The sequence below is a fragment of the Chiloscyllium plagiosum genome, unplaced genomic scaffold (genome assembly GCF_037043375.1).
Source record: "Chiloscyllium plagiosum isolate Xiang-an unplaced genomic scaffold, Cpla_swu_hap1 HiC_scaffold_32, whole genome shotgun sequence".
Classification (NCBI taxonomy): domain Eukaryota; kingdom Metazoa; phylum Chordata; class Chondrichthyes; order Orectolobiformes; family Hemiscylliidae; genus Chiloscyllium; species Chiloscyllium plagiosum.
The window spans coordinates 498,414-514,563 of NW_028270170.1; the positions used below are offsets into that span (position 1 = coordinate 498,414).

General features: G+C 43.0%; 1 protein-coding gene across 1 annotated transcript in view; it reads left to right on the forward strand.

Moving 5' to 3' along the window:
* tubg1 (tubulin, gamma 1) overlaps positions 1-16,150 on the forward strand; it is an 80,747-nt gene that overhangs the window by 20,464 nt on the left and 44,133 nt on the right. Inside the window, exons 3-4 of the mRNA XM_043721584.2 lie at positions 3,332-3,499; positions 8,385-8,453. Coding sequence (XP_043577519.1) covers positions 3,332-3,499; positions 8,385-8,453 — 237 coding nt within the window. The remainder of the gene's footprint in view (positions 1-3,331; positions 3,500-8,384; positions 8,454-16,150) is intronic.

Below are 16,150 nucleotides of genomic sequence, written 5' to 3' on the forward strand. Positions count from 1 at the left end.
TTTCCTACCATGACCTAGCAAGTCAGTAAGTTATATCAATTACTATGAAGTCTCAACACAGAAATGCAACCGGACAGACAAGCTAGTACTGATCTAGGCACCAGAAAAGACAATGGCAGAAACAGCTTGTCAATGTTGCAGAGATATAGATTTGGGAAGGAATTGCCCTGGGATTTCTCAACAATTACTCCAGAACTCAAGAAGTTTTACGACCTCAGGTTAAACATGGGCAAAGAGACCTCCTGCTGATTAGCATGTACTGTTTTCCCTCAGTTGATGAATCAGTACTGCTCTGTGTTAGACATCACTTGGAGAATGCACTGAGAGTGGCAAGAGCACAAAATGTATTCTGGGTGAGGTGGGGTGGGTGGGGGGGAGGGGTGGTTTCAATGTCCACATTCAAGAGTGACTTTGCAGTAGCAGTACTGATCAAGCTGGTTAGGTCCTAGAGGATATACTTGCTAGATTTGGTATGTGGTAGGTAGTGAGGGAGAATGAGGAGAAAGTATATTTGACCTCATCCCTAACAATCTGCCGGCTCAGAAGCATCTGTCCATGACCATGTCGGTAAGAGTGACCATTTTGCGGAGACAAAGTCCTGCTTTCACATTGAGAATGCATTCCATTGTGTTTTGTGGTATTATTACCCTGCTAAATAGAACAGACAGATCTAGCAACTCCAGACTGGGCATCCATGAAATGCTGTGGATCAGCAGCAGCAGTAGTATTGTAATCCAACACAATCTGCAGCCTTATGGCCCAACATATTCCTACACTCCACCATTACCATCAAGACAGAGGATCAACCATGGTACAATGGAGAGTGCAGGAGGGCATGCCAGGAGCGGTACGATGCCTATCTAAAAATGAGGTGGCAACCTATTGAAACTACCAAACAGGACCACTTGTGTGCCAAATGATAAACAGAGTTAAGCCATCCTATAAACAATGGATCAGATCTTAACTCTGCAGTGTTGCCATATCCAGTCTTGCTCCACAAATATCCCCCTCCTCAATGAAGGAAGAGCCAGACACTGTGCAAATAATAAAGCTGAAGCTTTCAGCAATCTTTAGCCAGAAGTGCTGAGTGAATATCCATCTTGGTCCCCTCCAATGGTCCCTAGCATCAGAGGTATCAGTCTTGAGCCATTTTCTTTCACTCCACTTGATATCAAGAAACTGGATACTGCAAAGGCTAAGGGCCCTGACAACATTCCAGAATTATTACTGATAACTTGTGCTCCAGAACTTGCTGCACCCTTAGCCAATCTTTTCCAATACAGTTACAACAAAGCAGGACAAATCCAAACTGACCAATTACTGCCCTGTCAGTCTATTCTCGAATATCAGTAAAGTGATAGAAGATGTCATCAACAGTGCTATCAAGCAGTACTTAGCAATAACCTACTCACTGATGCATAGTTTGGGTCCTGCCAGGGCCAGTCAGCTCCTGACCTCATTACAGTCTTCGTTTAATCATTGACAAAAGATTTTAATTCCTGAGGTAACGTGAGAGTGGTTAGCCCTTGACAGCCAAGCAGTATTTAACCAAGTGTAAATCAAGAAGCCCTAGCAAAACTGGAGTCAATTGGTATCAGAGGGCAGAGTTTCCGCTGGTCGGAGTCACACCTGGCACAAAAGGTGGTAGTTTGAGGTCAGTCATCTTAGCTCCAGGACACCTCTGCTGGAGTTTCTGGGGGTAGTGTCTTAGGCCCAACCATCTTCTACTTCAACAATGACCTTCCTGCCATCATAAGATCAGAGTGGGGATGTTTGCCAATAATTGTACAATGTTCAGCACCATTTGCAACTCCTTAGGCGCTGAAGCAAACCACGCCCAAATGCCACAAGATCTGGACATTATCCAGGCTTGGGCTGACAAGTGGCAAGTAACATTCATGCAGGCAATGACCGTCTCCAATAAGAGACAACCTAACCACTGCCCCTTGACATTCAATGAAGTTACCATCACTGTTCTGGACTTGCCTCATAAATACAGAGACTACAAGAGTAGGTCAGAGGCTAGGAGTGCTGCGGTGAGTAACTTACTGCTGATTCCCAAAGCCTGTCCATCAACTACAAGGAATAAGTCGAGACTGTGATGTCATACTCCCTCCTTGAATGTGTGCAGCTCCAACAACACTAAGGTGCTTGACATCATCCAAGACAAAGCAGCCTGCTTGATTGGCAGCATGTCCACATGCATCCACTGCCTCCACCACTGACACACCATATCAACAATGTGCCCTATCTACAAAGTGCACTGCAGAAGTTCACCAAAGATCCTTCAACAGCACCTTCCAACCCCCCACAACCACTTCGAAGGACAAAGACACCAAATACATGGGAGCACCACCACTTGCAAGTTGCCCTCGCAACCACTCACTATCCTGACTTGGGAATATGTTATTGCGCCTTTCCTATCATTGGGGTCAAAATCATGGAATACCTTCCCTATAGGCATTGTGGGTCAACTGACAGGAGTTTGACACCAGTGGTTCAACAAGACAGCTCACCACCACCTTCTCGATAACCAAGGACAGCCAGTGATGCCCATGAACCACAAATGAGTACAAAAAAACTCTCCTAAATAACCTGATTTGTCTAATTTAGCAATTTTCCTCAATTCTGTGAAAAAATATCTTTAAAATCCTTTTCTTTCTTGGTTTCTTCCTCCTCTCCCACTGTTTTGGAGGTGAGCAGATCTTTAAAATTAGCTTCTTATGTGGGTTTTTGTAGCAACTCTGATACCACAGTATTTAAAAAAAACACTACCTGACCACAGGTTAATTAATCTTTGACACAAATATGTTAAACCAACTGTGACTGCCATTGAGATGATACATTTGTCTGGTACAAGAGACTACCTGCAACCAAGTGAGCCTGCTCAATGAGCTTATGGTGAAGAGTTCTTGGTTGCCATATTTTCCCAAATCTGAGTTCCCTTAACACACAATGTACAGTTGCACATTGGCTATGCTAGTGTAAAAGCTGGACAAGCAGCTTAGAGGTTTTGAATTAAATCTTATCATAGCTAATTATGAAATATTGTTTAGTAAACCTGGTAACTTTTACAAAGCATCAAAAAGAATGACCACTTTGAAGAAAAAAACATCTCACTTGTTCATACACATTTACCTCAATCCTCTTGAGCAAACTGCTCAGTATCAGCAATGTGTCCTATCTACAAGATGCATGCAGAAATTCACCAACCTGTTAAACTGATGTGAAGTTGCTCTGTTTGTTTAATTGTATATTTACAAAACCACTCATTGCATTTGACATTCTTTTATGATTCAATGCGTGGTAACTTTAATCTATGTTTGTTTAGGCAGATGATGAACATTATATTCCAAGGGCTGTCCTACTGGATTTGGAACCTCGTGTGATTCATGCAATCCTGAATTCACCTTATGCAAACCTGTACAATCCAGAGAATATCTATCTGTCAGAGCACGGAGGAGGTGCAGGCAATAATTGGGCCAGTGGCTATTCTCAGGTGGGTATTGCTTAAAATCGTAACAAAACTACAACCCAGGGGCAATCAATTATTAAGAAAATGTAAATGAAATCAGGCGGAATCAAATTTGTGAAAGAGATATCTTGTTTAACTAATTTCTTAATGTTCTTTGAAAAAGTAAAAAGAAATGAATAAAGGGGAATGTGAGGATTTGTTATAGTTAGATTTCCAGAAAGTATTTAACAAAGTGCTGTATCAAAGATTACTGCACAAAACAAAAGCTCATGTTGTGGGTGGTAACACATTGACATGGATAGAAGATTCTTTGGCTATTAGGAAATATTGGAGTTTCCGCAGTGGAGTGGCTAGGGCCTCTGACTTTTACAGTCTGCTGCTGGAATGACCTCCTGTACTCTTCATTGAACCAGGGTTGATCTTCCAGCTTGATGATAATGGTAGAGTGGGGAGGATGATGGGCCTTGAGATTACAGATTGTGGTTGAATACAATTCCTGCTTTTGCTGATGGCCCTTAGTGCCACATGGTTGCCCAGACTTGAGTTAATAGATCTGTTCAAAATCTGTTCCAAACAACATGATGCAGGGTATCTTCAATAGGACTTTGTCTCATAAGATCTATGCAGAGGTCACTCCCACTGTTGCTTGAGTAGTCTATTGGACAGCAATTTTGGCATAAAATGTTAGTAAGCAAAATCTCAAAGAGTTGACGGTGATGTGCATGGAGGTAGCGAGGACTGCAGATGCTGGAAATTCAGAGTCGATAAAATGTGGTGCTGGAAAAAGCAAAGCAGGTCAAGCAGCATCCGAAGACAATAGACAATAGGTGCAGGAGTAGGCCATTCAGCCCTTCGAGCCTGCACCGCCATTCAACATGATCATGGCTGATCATTCCTAATCAGTATCCTGTTCCTGCCTTATCTCCATAACCCTTGATTCCACTATCTTTGAGAGCTCTATCCAACTCTTTTTTAAATGAATCCAGAGACTGGGCCTCCACTGCCCTCTGGGGCAGTGCATTCCACACAGCCACCACTCTCTGGGTGAAGAAGTTTCTCCTCATCTCTGTCCTAAATTGTCTACCCCGTATTTTTAAGCTGTGTCCTCCGCAGGGAAGTCGGCGTTTCGGGCAGGACCCTTCATCAGGATGGTGATGTGCTTGCCATTGTTGCTTCCAGTGCCTAGGTTGATGCTGGGTAGCCTGTCTGTTTTATTCCTTTTGTTAGACTTTTATAGTAGTTTTTGATATGACTGTGTTAATGGCATGTTTGGCCATTTCACAGTTAATTATACGCTGTGGATCTGAATTTCATATGTTGGCTAGGTTACGTAAAGTCAAAACGTTTATTTGTTGGATTCTTTTTCCTGAAAGAAGCTTGATGGGTTTTTATGATGACCAACAATGCAAAATGCATGGTTGTCATTAGATTGGTTTTTAATTCCAGCTTTTTAAATTGAATGATACTATATATCTTGAACTCATGTTCCCAGAATATTAGCTGGATCTGTATACTACTAATGTATTTTTCCATCATGCATAATTACATTACCAATATACCCACTGGTTGGCATTCTGCATTGTGGTTTATAAATGGGTATATCAAAGAACAGTACTGAACAATAACGGCCCTTTGGCTCACCAAGACTGTGCTGACATATGATGCCTTTCTAAACTAAAAACCTTTTGCCTCTGTGTGGGTCGAGATTCCTCTATTCCCTGCCTATACATACATCTGTCAAGATGCCTCTTAAACGTTACTCTTGTATCTGCCTCTACCATGAACTCTGGCAGTGCATTCCAGGCACTTACCAACCTCTGTGTTTTAAAAAAAACTTACCTCTCACATCTCCTTTAAACCTACCCCCCTTTACCTTTAAACCTGTATCATTAGTAAATGACATCTCTAACCTGGGAAGAAGACTCCGATTATTCGTGCCTGTCATAATTTTGTAAATTTCTATCAGGTTACCCATCATCCTTTGACGTTAAAGTGAAAACAAATGAAGTTTGGTCAATCTCTCTCTTAGTTAATACCCTCCAAACCAGGCAACATCCTGGTAATCTGTTTCTGTACGTCCCTCCAAAGCCTCAGCATCCGCTAGTGGTGTGGCAACCAGAACTGTACACAAATGTGGCGACTGCTTTTCGTCATTTATATAAATAATTTTGATGTGAACATAGGAGATATGGTTAGTAAGTTTGCACATGACACCAAAATTAGAATTATAGTGGACAGCGAAGAAGGTTACTTCACAATACAACAGGATCTTGATTAGCTAGGCGAATGGACCAAGGAGTGGCAGCTGGAGTTCAATTTAGATAAACGTGAGATGCTGCATTTTGGAAAAGCAAATCAGCGCAGGACTTAATGGCAAGGTCCTGGGGAGTGTTGCTGAACAAAGAGACCTTGGAGTGCAGATTCATAGTTCCTCGAAAGTGGAGTACCAGGTAGACTGGGTAGTGAAGAAGGCATTTGATATGCTTACCTTTATTGGTCAGTGCATTGAGTAAAGGAGTTGGGAGGTCATGTTGCGGCTGTACAAGACATTGATTAGGACACTTTTGGAATATTGCGTTGAATTCTGATCTCCCTGCTATAGGAAGGATGTTGTGAAACTTGGAATGGTTCAGAAAAGATTTACAAGGATGTTGTCAGGGTTAGAGGGTTTCAGCTATGGGCACAGGCTGAATGGGCTGGGGCAATTTTCTCTGGAGCATTGGAGGCTGAGGAGTGACCTTATAGGGGCATGGATAGAGTGAATAGACACTGTCTTTTCCCTGGGGGTGGGAACCTAAAACTAGAGGATGTATGTTTAAGGTGAGGGGGAAAGTTTTTAAAAGGAACTAAGGGGCAATCTCTTCACACAGAGGGTGGTGTGTGTCTGGAGCAAGCTGCTAAAGGAAGTGGTGGAGGCTGGTACAATTACAGCATTTAAAAGGTATCTGAATGGGTACATGAATAAGAAGGGTTCAGAGAGATATGGGTCAAATGCTGACAAATGGGACTAGATTTATATAAGATATCTTGTCAACATGGACAAGTTGAACTGATGGGTCTGTTTTCATGCTGTACAGCATTACGACTCTACAACTCTATAACTAAAATTCTGTGCAGCTGCAATGTGGCTTGCCAATTTTTATACTGTATCCACTGACCAAGGCCAAGCATGTGGGCGGCACGGTGGCACAGTGGTTAGCACTGCTGCCTCACAGCGCCAGAGACCTGGGTTCAATTCCCGCCTCAGGCGACTGACTGTGTGGAGTTTGCACATTCTCCCCGTGTCTGCGTGGGATTCCTCCGGGTATGGGTGGGTGCGCTTCGGCGGGTCGGTGTGGACTTGTTGGGCCGAAGGGCCTGTTTCCACATTGTAAGTAATCTAAAAAAAAATGCCATATGCTTTCTTGACCACCTTATCTACTTGTGTTACCATTTTCAGGGAACTGTGGACCTGTATGTCTCGATGCTTGTATATGTTGCTACTGAGCATTCTGTATTTACAGTATACTTCCCTCCTGCATTAGCTCTCCCAAAACGCATCATCTCATGTTTGTCTGGATTAAATTCCATCTGGCATTTTTCTGCCCAAGTCTCCAGCCAGCCTATATTCTGGTGTCCTCTGGCAATCCTCCTCACTATCCACAGCTCCCCCAGTGTTTGTGTTGTCTACATTCTCCTCTAAATCATTCTCCTCTGTCCTGGACGTACCTAACAAAGTGGATCCCCAGAAAATAAGCTGCCAGTCTTGTGTCTCTCTCTCAACCAAATCTCTGTTATCGCTACAACAGCATTGTTTTATAATATATATATATATATATATATATATATATTAATGAATGAAGTGGCAAATGGAAGAAATTGTGGAAAAGTGTGAGGTTGTGCACTTTGGTAGGAAGAATAGAGACATACAGTATTTTCTAAAAGAGGAAAGGCTTCAGATATCTGAAGCACAAAGGGACTTGGAAGACCTAGTTCAGGATTTTCTTAAGGTTAACATGCAGGTTCAGTTATCAGTTAGGAACACAAATGCAGCGTTCAAGAGGGCTAGAATACAAGAGCAGAGATATACTGCTGAGGTTGTTTAAGACTGTGGTCAGACTGCATTTGGATAATTGTGAGCAGTTTTGGACCATGTATCTAAGGGTGGATGTGCTACCTTTAGAGTGAGGATCCATAGAAGGTTTGCGAGAATGATTCCTGGGTTGAAGGGCTTGCGGTATTAAGAGCGGTCTGTAATTGTTGGAATTTAAAAGGCTGAGGGGCTTCTGATTGAAACTTACAGGTTACTGAGAAGCCTGGATAGAGTAGACATGGAGATGATATTTCCACTAGTAGGAGAGACTAGCACCTGAAGGTATAGCTTCAGAATTTAAGGGGTGACTGTTTAGAACTGAGGTGTGGAATTTCTTCAGCCAGATGGTGGTTAATCTGTGGAATTCATTGCTGTAGAGGCCAAGTCATTGAATGCATTTGAGTCGGAGATAGGTTTTTGACTAATAAGGGGATCAAGGATTATGGGGAGAAGGCAGGCGAATGGGATTGAGAAATACATCAGCCGTGATTGAATAGCAGAGCAGATTTGATGGGCTGTACGGCCTAATTCTGCCTCTATATCTTACAGTCTAATACAAACTTTAACTTTATCTGCCTTATCTGTCATACTCCTTGTACATACTTTCAGAGTTTATTTATTGTTACAGAAAAAGAAATTGCTGGCAAAACCCAGCAGGTCTGGCAGCATCTATCGGAAGAAAGCGGAGTTTGATGAAGAGTCACCAGCAATTTCTGATTTTGTTTCAGATCCCCAGAATCTGCAGTTCTTAGTTTTATTTATTGTTTGTTAGCTGCTTTGTGAGAAATCCTTTATTTTAAAGATGTGGTCAAGTCCTTTCTTTTTTTCTTTGAGTAGGGTGAAAAAATCCACGAAGATATTTTTGATATTATTGACCGAGAAGCTGATGGCAGTGACAGTTTGGAGGTGAGTCCATACTTTTAATTGGTTTCTGAATATTCCATTGAATTTTATACAATCATTTATAACAAGCTATGTGATTGATCAGCAGTCACCTCCTCAGTTAACTGTTTTAACATTTCAGTCAAGCAGATTAATTCCTGAGCCTTTGAGTTCTTTAATGATGAGACCATTATACTAAGTAGAGAGAGTTATGGAATGACTATTTTTATTTAAATACTCAACTGTCTTATGATTGGCATTTCAACCCATTAAACCTATGACACAGTAACTTAAAGTAAAAGTAAGAGTTAATTGATTCATTTATGAGATGATGCTGGGTCACTAACCATAAGAAAAACTGTAGGCAATCCCTGGGTTTGTCACACATTTTTTAACAGAACCTGAACCTTGATACCAACAAACATCCTGACTTCAATTTGCAAGGGATTTCACATTTTGACATGAGCTATTTATGGACACTGCTTTGAGTGCATCAGAGATGTTGGGAATGTACAAATTGAGTTTATTGGTGGAATTCAGTCTGCTATGATGCTTTGTGTTGTATATTAAATTATATGCATCTGCTCAAACTGTAGTGGTGTGCAGGAGCTATTGAGTTTAATTTACATTTAAATCAAGATACTGAATATTGTAGTATCATTACCCAGAATCAGCATCTAGTCAGCATCAAATCAAGTATGTTTATGCTTTCCACCTGGTCTCTTCACTGAAATCTGAGTCTGAGAGGTGCAAGGAATACTATCCATGAGTCAAAGTTTTAACCTGGCTTCTGAATCATTTTCCAAATACCAGCAAGATCTGAAATGGTGAGCTTCAGTTGGGTTTCAAGAAAGCAAAAATAATGTAATACGGAATTAGAATAGTTAGGTGGTGCAGATGTGATGGGCCAAAAGGCCTTTTTCTGTGCTGTACATTTTTGTGATACTGAGCTACAGACCCATCAAACAAATGACACGGATAAATTACATAATATGAACTATTGTAAAGATTTGGCTTGAGGATTATATAAAGTCATACAGTACAGAAACAGACCCTTAAGTCCAACCGGTCCTTGCCAACCATAATCCCAAACCAAACTAGTCCCACTTGCCTGCACTTAGTCTACATCCCTCCAAGCATTTCTTATTCATGGGCTTATCTAGATTTCTTTTAAACGTTGTAACTGTACTTGTATCCAACACTTTCTCTGGAATTTCATTCCACACATAAACCACTCTGTCTTTTTTAAATCTTTCTCCTCTCACACATTAAAAATGTGCTCCCTGGTCTTGAAATCCCCCACCCTAGGCAAAAGACACCTTATCAACACCTCTCATGATCTTCTAAACCTCTGCAAGGTCCCCCCATAACCTTCTATGCTCCAGTGAATCAAAATAAAAATCTTATACTACTGAAGTGTAACAACTGTAAGAACTCTAGAATTAAGATATGTGTAGACCTTTCCAAACCTTCTGTTAACACAACTCCATTTTAAAAGGAAATCACGTGTTTATTTTTAGAATTAAAGTGAAAAATTTTATTCTACTGAAATATAACAACTGTAAGAGACTTAGAAATAATCTTAGGAGCAGCTGCAAGATCCACACTACTCTCAGTTTGCCATTTTAGAATACATGCAATATCTACAGTCAAGAACAATTCTTAGTTTAACCAAAACCCATTGACATTAGTGCTATATTACTCTGAGTCAAGTTTTTGGGTTCAAAGTTGAACCCCCAAAATTCAAACACATAAGCTAGGGTAATCTCCATTATAGTCACAGTCAAAGCATGGAAGCAGACCCTTCAGTCCAACTGTCACTCTCCCCGGCCCCACAACCCTGGGGTGAGCATCACTTCTGCAAATGATGTCAACCCCCACCACACCCACTCCAGTTGTAGTCTCCGCTCCCAGCTCCAGCCCTATACCAGGTCCTAGCACCCAGCCCTGCCGAGTTTTTACTATCCCCCCAAACCTCCCCTCACTGAGGATGAACGATCAGTCCTCAGCAAAGGCCTTCCCTTCATCCCCCTCCGTTCACGCATCAACAAATTCAATACATGTTTGACGTTGAACACTTCTTCCGCTGCCTCCGCCTCTGAGCTCACTTTTTCAATCAAGACTCCCGCCCATTTTCTAAAGACCCCTTTGCCCACCTCCAACACACCCCATCCATCTGGACACCCCGTGCCAGTCTGTTACCTGTCCTCAACTTCTTTATTTCCAACTGCTGCCTAGACATTAACTGCCTCAGCCTGTCCACCCCCCCCACCCCAAATCCAACCTCTCACCCTCACAACGCACAGCCCTCCACTCCCTCTGCTCCAACCCCAAACACACCATCAAACCAGCAGACAAGGGGGGTAATTGAGGTAGTTTGGCGCACTGACCTCTACACCACTGAAGCCAGGCGCCAACTCGAAGACACCTCCTCCTATTGCCCCCCTCAACCACGACCTCACCTCCCAAACCACCACCTCCCAGACTGTACACAACCTCATCACCTCAGGGGATCTCCCACCCACAGCTTCCAACCTAATGGTTCAGGAACCCTGCACCACCCAATTTTTCCTCCTACCCAAGATCCACAAGCCTGACTACCCGGCTGACCTATCGTCTCAGCCTGCTTCTGCCCTACCAAATTCATCTCCACATATCTCAATACTGTCCTGCCCCCCATACCAGATACTCCCCACATATGTTGGGATACCACCCATGCCCTCCACCTCCTCCAAGACTTCTAATTCCCCGGCCCACAACACCTCATCTTCACCATGAACATCCAGTCCTTATACACCTCCATCCGCCATGACCAGGGCCTTCAAACCCTCCCTTTCTTCCTCTCCCAACGTCCCCACCAGTACCCTTCCACTGACACTTTTATTCGTTTGGCTGAACTGGTCCTCACCCTCAACAATTTCTCCTTCGGGTCCTCCCAATTCCTCTAAACGAAAGGGTAGCAATGGGCACTCGCAAGGGCCCCAGCTATGCCTGTCTCTTTGTCGGTTACATGGAACAATCTGTCTTCCGCAGTTACACCGGCACCACTCCCCACCTTTTCCTCCGCTACATTGATGTCCTTGCTATCGCAAGGACAGACTGATGGGCAGAGGGGGTGGGGTGGCCATGTTGGTAAGGGATGATATTCAGTCCCTTGCACGGGGGGACCTAGAATCAGGGGATGTAGAGTAAGCTTTTTTAGGTATGTGAAAAGCAAAAAAATGGTGAAGACTAAAATTGGGCCCTTGAATACAGAAACAGGGGAATATATTATGGGGAACAAAGAAATGGCAGAAGAATTGAATTGGTACTTCAGATCTGTGTTCACTGGGGAAGACACAAGCAATCTCCCTGAGGTAACAGTGGCTGAAGGACCTGAACTTAAGGGAATTTATATTTGCCAGGAATTGGTGTTGGAGAGACTGATAGGTCTGAAGGTCAATAAGTCCCCGGGGCCTGATGGTCTACATCCCAAGTTACTAAAGGAGGTGGCTCGAGAAATTGTGGATGCATTGGTGATTATTTTCCAAAGTTCAATAGATTTGGGATCAGTTCCTGCGGATTGGAGGGTGGCTAATGTTATACCACTTTTTAAGAAAGGTGGGAGAGAGAAAGCAGGAAATTATAGATCAGTTAGTCTGACCTCAGTGGTGGGAAAAATGCTGGAGTCTATTATAAAGGATGAAATTACGACACATCTGGATAGTAGTAACAGGATAGGTCAGAGTCAGCATGGGTTTATGAAGGGGAAATCATGCTTGACTAATCTTCTGGAAATTTTTGAGGATGTAACTCTGAAGATGGACGAGGGAGATCCAGTGGATGTGGTGTACCTGGACTTTCAGAAAGCTTTTGATAAAGTCCCACATAGGAGGTTAGTGAGTAAAATTAGGGTGCATGGTATTAGGGGCAAAGTACTAACTTGGATTGAAAGTTGGTTGGCTGATAGGAAACAGAGTAGTGATAAACGGCTCCATTTCGGAATGGCAGGCAGTGACCAGTAGGGTACCGGAGGGATCAGTACTAGGACCGCAGCTTTTTATAATATATGTTAATGATATAGAAGATGGTATTAGCAATAACATTAGCAAATTTGCTGATGATACTAAGCTGGGTGGCAGGGTGAAATGTGATGAGGGTGTTGGAGATTACAGGGTGACCTGGACAAGTTAGGTGAGTGGTCAGATGCATGGCAGATGCAGTTTAATGTGGATAAATGTATGGTTATCCACTTTGGTGGCAAGAACAGGAAGGCAGATTACTACATAAATGGAATCAATTTAGGTAAAGGGGCAATACAGAGAGGTCTGGGTGTTCTTGTACATCAGTCAATGAAGGTAAGCATGCAGGTACAGCAGGTAGTGAAGAAGGCTAATAGCATGCTGGCCTTCATAACAAGAGGGATTGAGTATAGAAGCAAAGAGGTTCTTCTGCAGCTGTACAGGGCCCTGGTGAGACCACACCTAGAGTACTGTGTGCAGTTCTGGTCTCCAAATTTGAGGAAAGACATTCTGGCTATTGAGGGAGTGCAGCGTAGGTTCACAAGGTCAATTCCTGGAATGGCGGGATTACCTTACACTGAAAGATGGAGCGACTGGGCTTGTATACCCTTGAGTTTAGAAGACTGAGAGGGGGTCTGATTGAGACATATAAGATTATTAAAGGTTTGGACACTCTGGCGGCAGGAAACATGTTTCCGCTGATGGGTGAGTGCCGAACCAGAGGGCACAGTTTAAAAATACTGGGTAGACCATTTAGGACAGAGATGAGGAGAAACTTCTTCACCCAGAGAGTGGTGGCTGTGTGGAATGCTCTTCCCTAGAGGGCAGTGGAGGCCCAGTCTCTGGATTCATTTAAGAAAGAGTTGGATAGAGCTCTCAAAGATAGTGGAATCAAGGGTTATGGAGATAAAGCAGGAACAGGATACTGATTAAGGATGATCAGCCATGGTCATATTGAATGGTGGTGCAGGCTCGAAGGGCAGAATGGCCTACTCCTACACCTATTGTCTATTGTCTATTGACTTAAGGTTGGGGTGGAATGTGTTGGTGAAGTTGATGAAATGTTCAACCTGCTCCCACGAGGAGGTCGAACAGTTCATCAACTTCACCAACACATTCCACCCCGACCTTAAATTCAGCCAGACCATCTCTGACATCTTTCTACGCTTTCTGGATCAAAAAATTCCTGATGAAGGGCTTTTGTCCAAAACGTTGATTTTTCTGCTCCTTGGATGCTGACTGACCTGCTGTGCTTTTCCAGCACCACACTCTCGACTCTTCAGTCCAACCAGTCCATGCAGAACATAATCCCAAGTTAAACTAGTCCTGCTTGCATACCTCTGGCCCATATCCCTCCTGCTTGCGTCAAAGGCTTCATTAAAATCCAAGTAAACAATACTTTTGGTAACTTCCTCAAAAAACTACCAAGTTTGTGAGACACTATTTTCCTCACACAGAACCATGCTGATGATCCCTTATCAACTTTTCCCTCTCGAAATGTCCATAAATCCTATCTTTTATAATCATCTTCAACCAATTACCCACAACTGAAGTCAGACTCGAATGGGAGTGTTGCATTGTCAGAGATGCTTTTAGTTAAATTAGACATTACAAATGCATATGATGAAAACATTGACCAGTTGTGTCACTTCCATTGGAAAAAGATAGCTGAGGGAGTGATCTAATTAATAGAAGCATTTAAAAATCATGGGAGATTTAGATATACTTAGTACAGAGAAACATTTTCTCTGGAAGTCGTCAATATAAAGTAGTAACCAAGACATTCAATCGGGAATGCAGAAGCAACTTTAAGCAGGGTGTGGTGCAGATGTTAAACTCACATCCACAGAGAGTGATTGAGGTGACTGGTATAGAAATATTTCTATGGGAAAGCTGAATAACTACATAAAGGAGATGGGAATGAAGGGAAACAATGTTGGATTTAGATGAGGAAGAATGGAAAGCGTCTTAAGTGGAGCATAAATGGTTGTGCCAAATGGCCTGTTTCGGTGTCATTGCCTCCCCCTACATTCAACAAAGGAGAGCTAATGGACGTGATCTACAGCTAACTTTGTTTTATCTGGCACCTTATGAACTGGCACACTCGATAAACCGGCAAAAATTATATGCCTGAAATACCAAACGTTTACTGTATTATTGCTACTAAATAGGACAGACTTCAAACAGATCGAGCAACTCAAGACTGGGCATCCATGAGGTGCTGCAGACCATCAACAGCAGCAGAATTGTACTCCAGCACCATTTGTAACCTTGTGACCTGGCATATCCCCTATTTAACCATTGCTATTAAACCTGGGCTCAACCCTCTTCAATGGAGAGTACAGGAGGGCGTGCCATGAGCAGCATCAATCATATCTGAAGTTGAAGTTTCAATCTGGTGAAGCCATCAAATATTGTAAGTGACAAGTCATAACAGAGCTAAGCAATTCCATAACCAGCGAATCAGACCTAAGGTCTGAAGTCCTGCCACATCGGGTTGTCAATGGTGATGGATGATTAAGCAACTCACTGGAGAAGGAAGCTCCATAACTATTCTCATCCTCAATGATGAAAGAGCCCAGCACATTTGTGTTTTCATAGCAATCTTCAGTCAGAAGTGCCGAGTGGATGATCCATCTCTGCCTCTTCCAGTGGTTTCCAGCATTAAAGATACCAGTCTTCAGCCAATTCAGTTCACTCCATGTGATATCAAGCAACGGTTAGAGACATTGGATACTGCAAAGGCTACGGGCCCTGACAATATTCCAGCAATAGTCTGAAGATTTGTGCTTCAGAACTTGCCGCTTCCCGAGACAAGCTGTTCAAGTACAATTACGATGTTGGCATCTACCTGACAATGTGGAAAATTGCCCAGGTTTGTCCAGTACACAAAAAGCTGGACAAATTCTATCTGGCCAATTACCACCCCATCAGCCTACTCTCAATCATCAGTAAATTAATGGAAGATGTCATCAACAATGCTATCAAGCAGCATCTGTGCAGCAACAATCACTTCAGTGGCCTCCTGTTTGGGTTTGTCAGGGCCACTCAGTTCCTGACCTCATTACAGCCTTGGTTCAAACAGGGACAAAAGAGCTGAATTCCAGAGGTGAGGTGAGAATGACAGCCCTTGACATTAAGGCTGCATTTGATCAAGTGTGGCATCAAGGAGCTCGAGCAAAACTGGAATCAATGGATATTTGGGGGGACAAATTCTCTGGTGGTTAGAGTCCTAACTGACACATAGTGAGATGGTCGTGGTGTTGGTGGTCAGTCATCTCAGCTCCAGGGCATCTCATCAGGAGTTACTCAGGGTAATGTCCTGCTTCATCAATGACCTTCCCTCCATCATATGTCTGAAGTGGTGATGTTCGCCAGTGATTGTGCAATGTTCAGCACCATTTGTGACTGCTCAGACACTGAAACAGTCCATGTCCAAATGCAACAAGATCTGGACAATATCCAAGCTTGGGTTGATAATTGGCAAGTAATATTTGTGCCACGCAAATGCCAGGCCATGACCGTCACTAATAAGAGACGATCTGGCCACTGCCTTTTGACATTAAGTAGTGTTACTATCAGTGAATCCCCCACAGTCAACAACGTGGGAGTTATCATTGACCAAAAACTCAACTGAACTCATCGCATAAAGACAGTCAGAGGCTAGAACGTCTGCAGCGAGTAATACACCACCTGACTCCCCATCATAGCCTATCCACC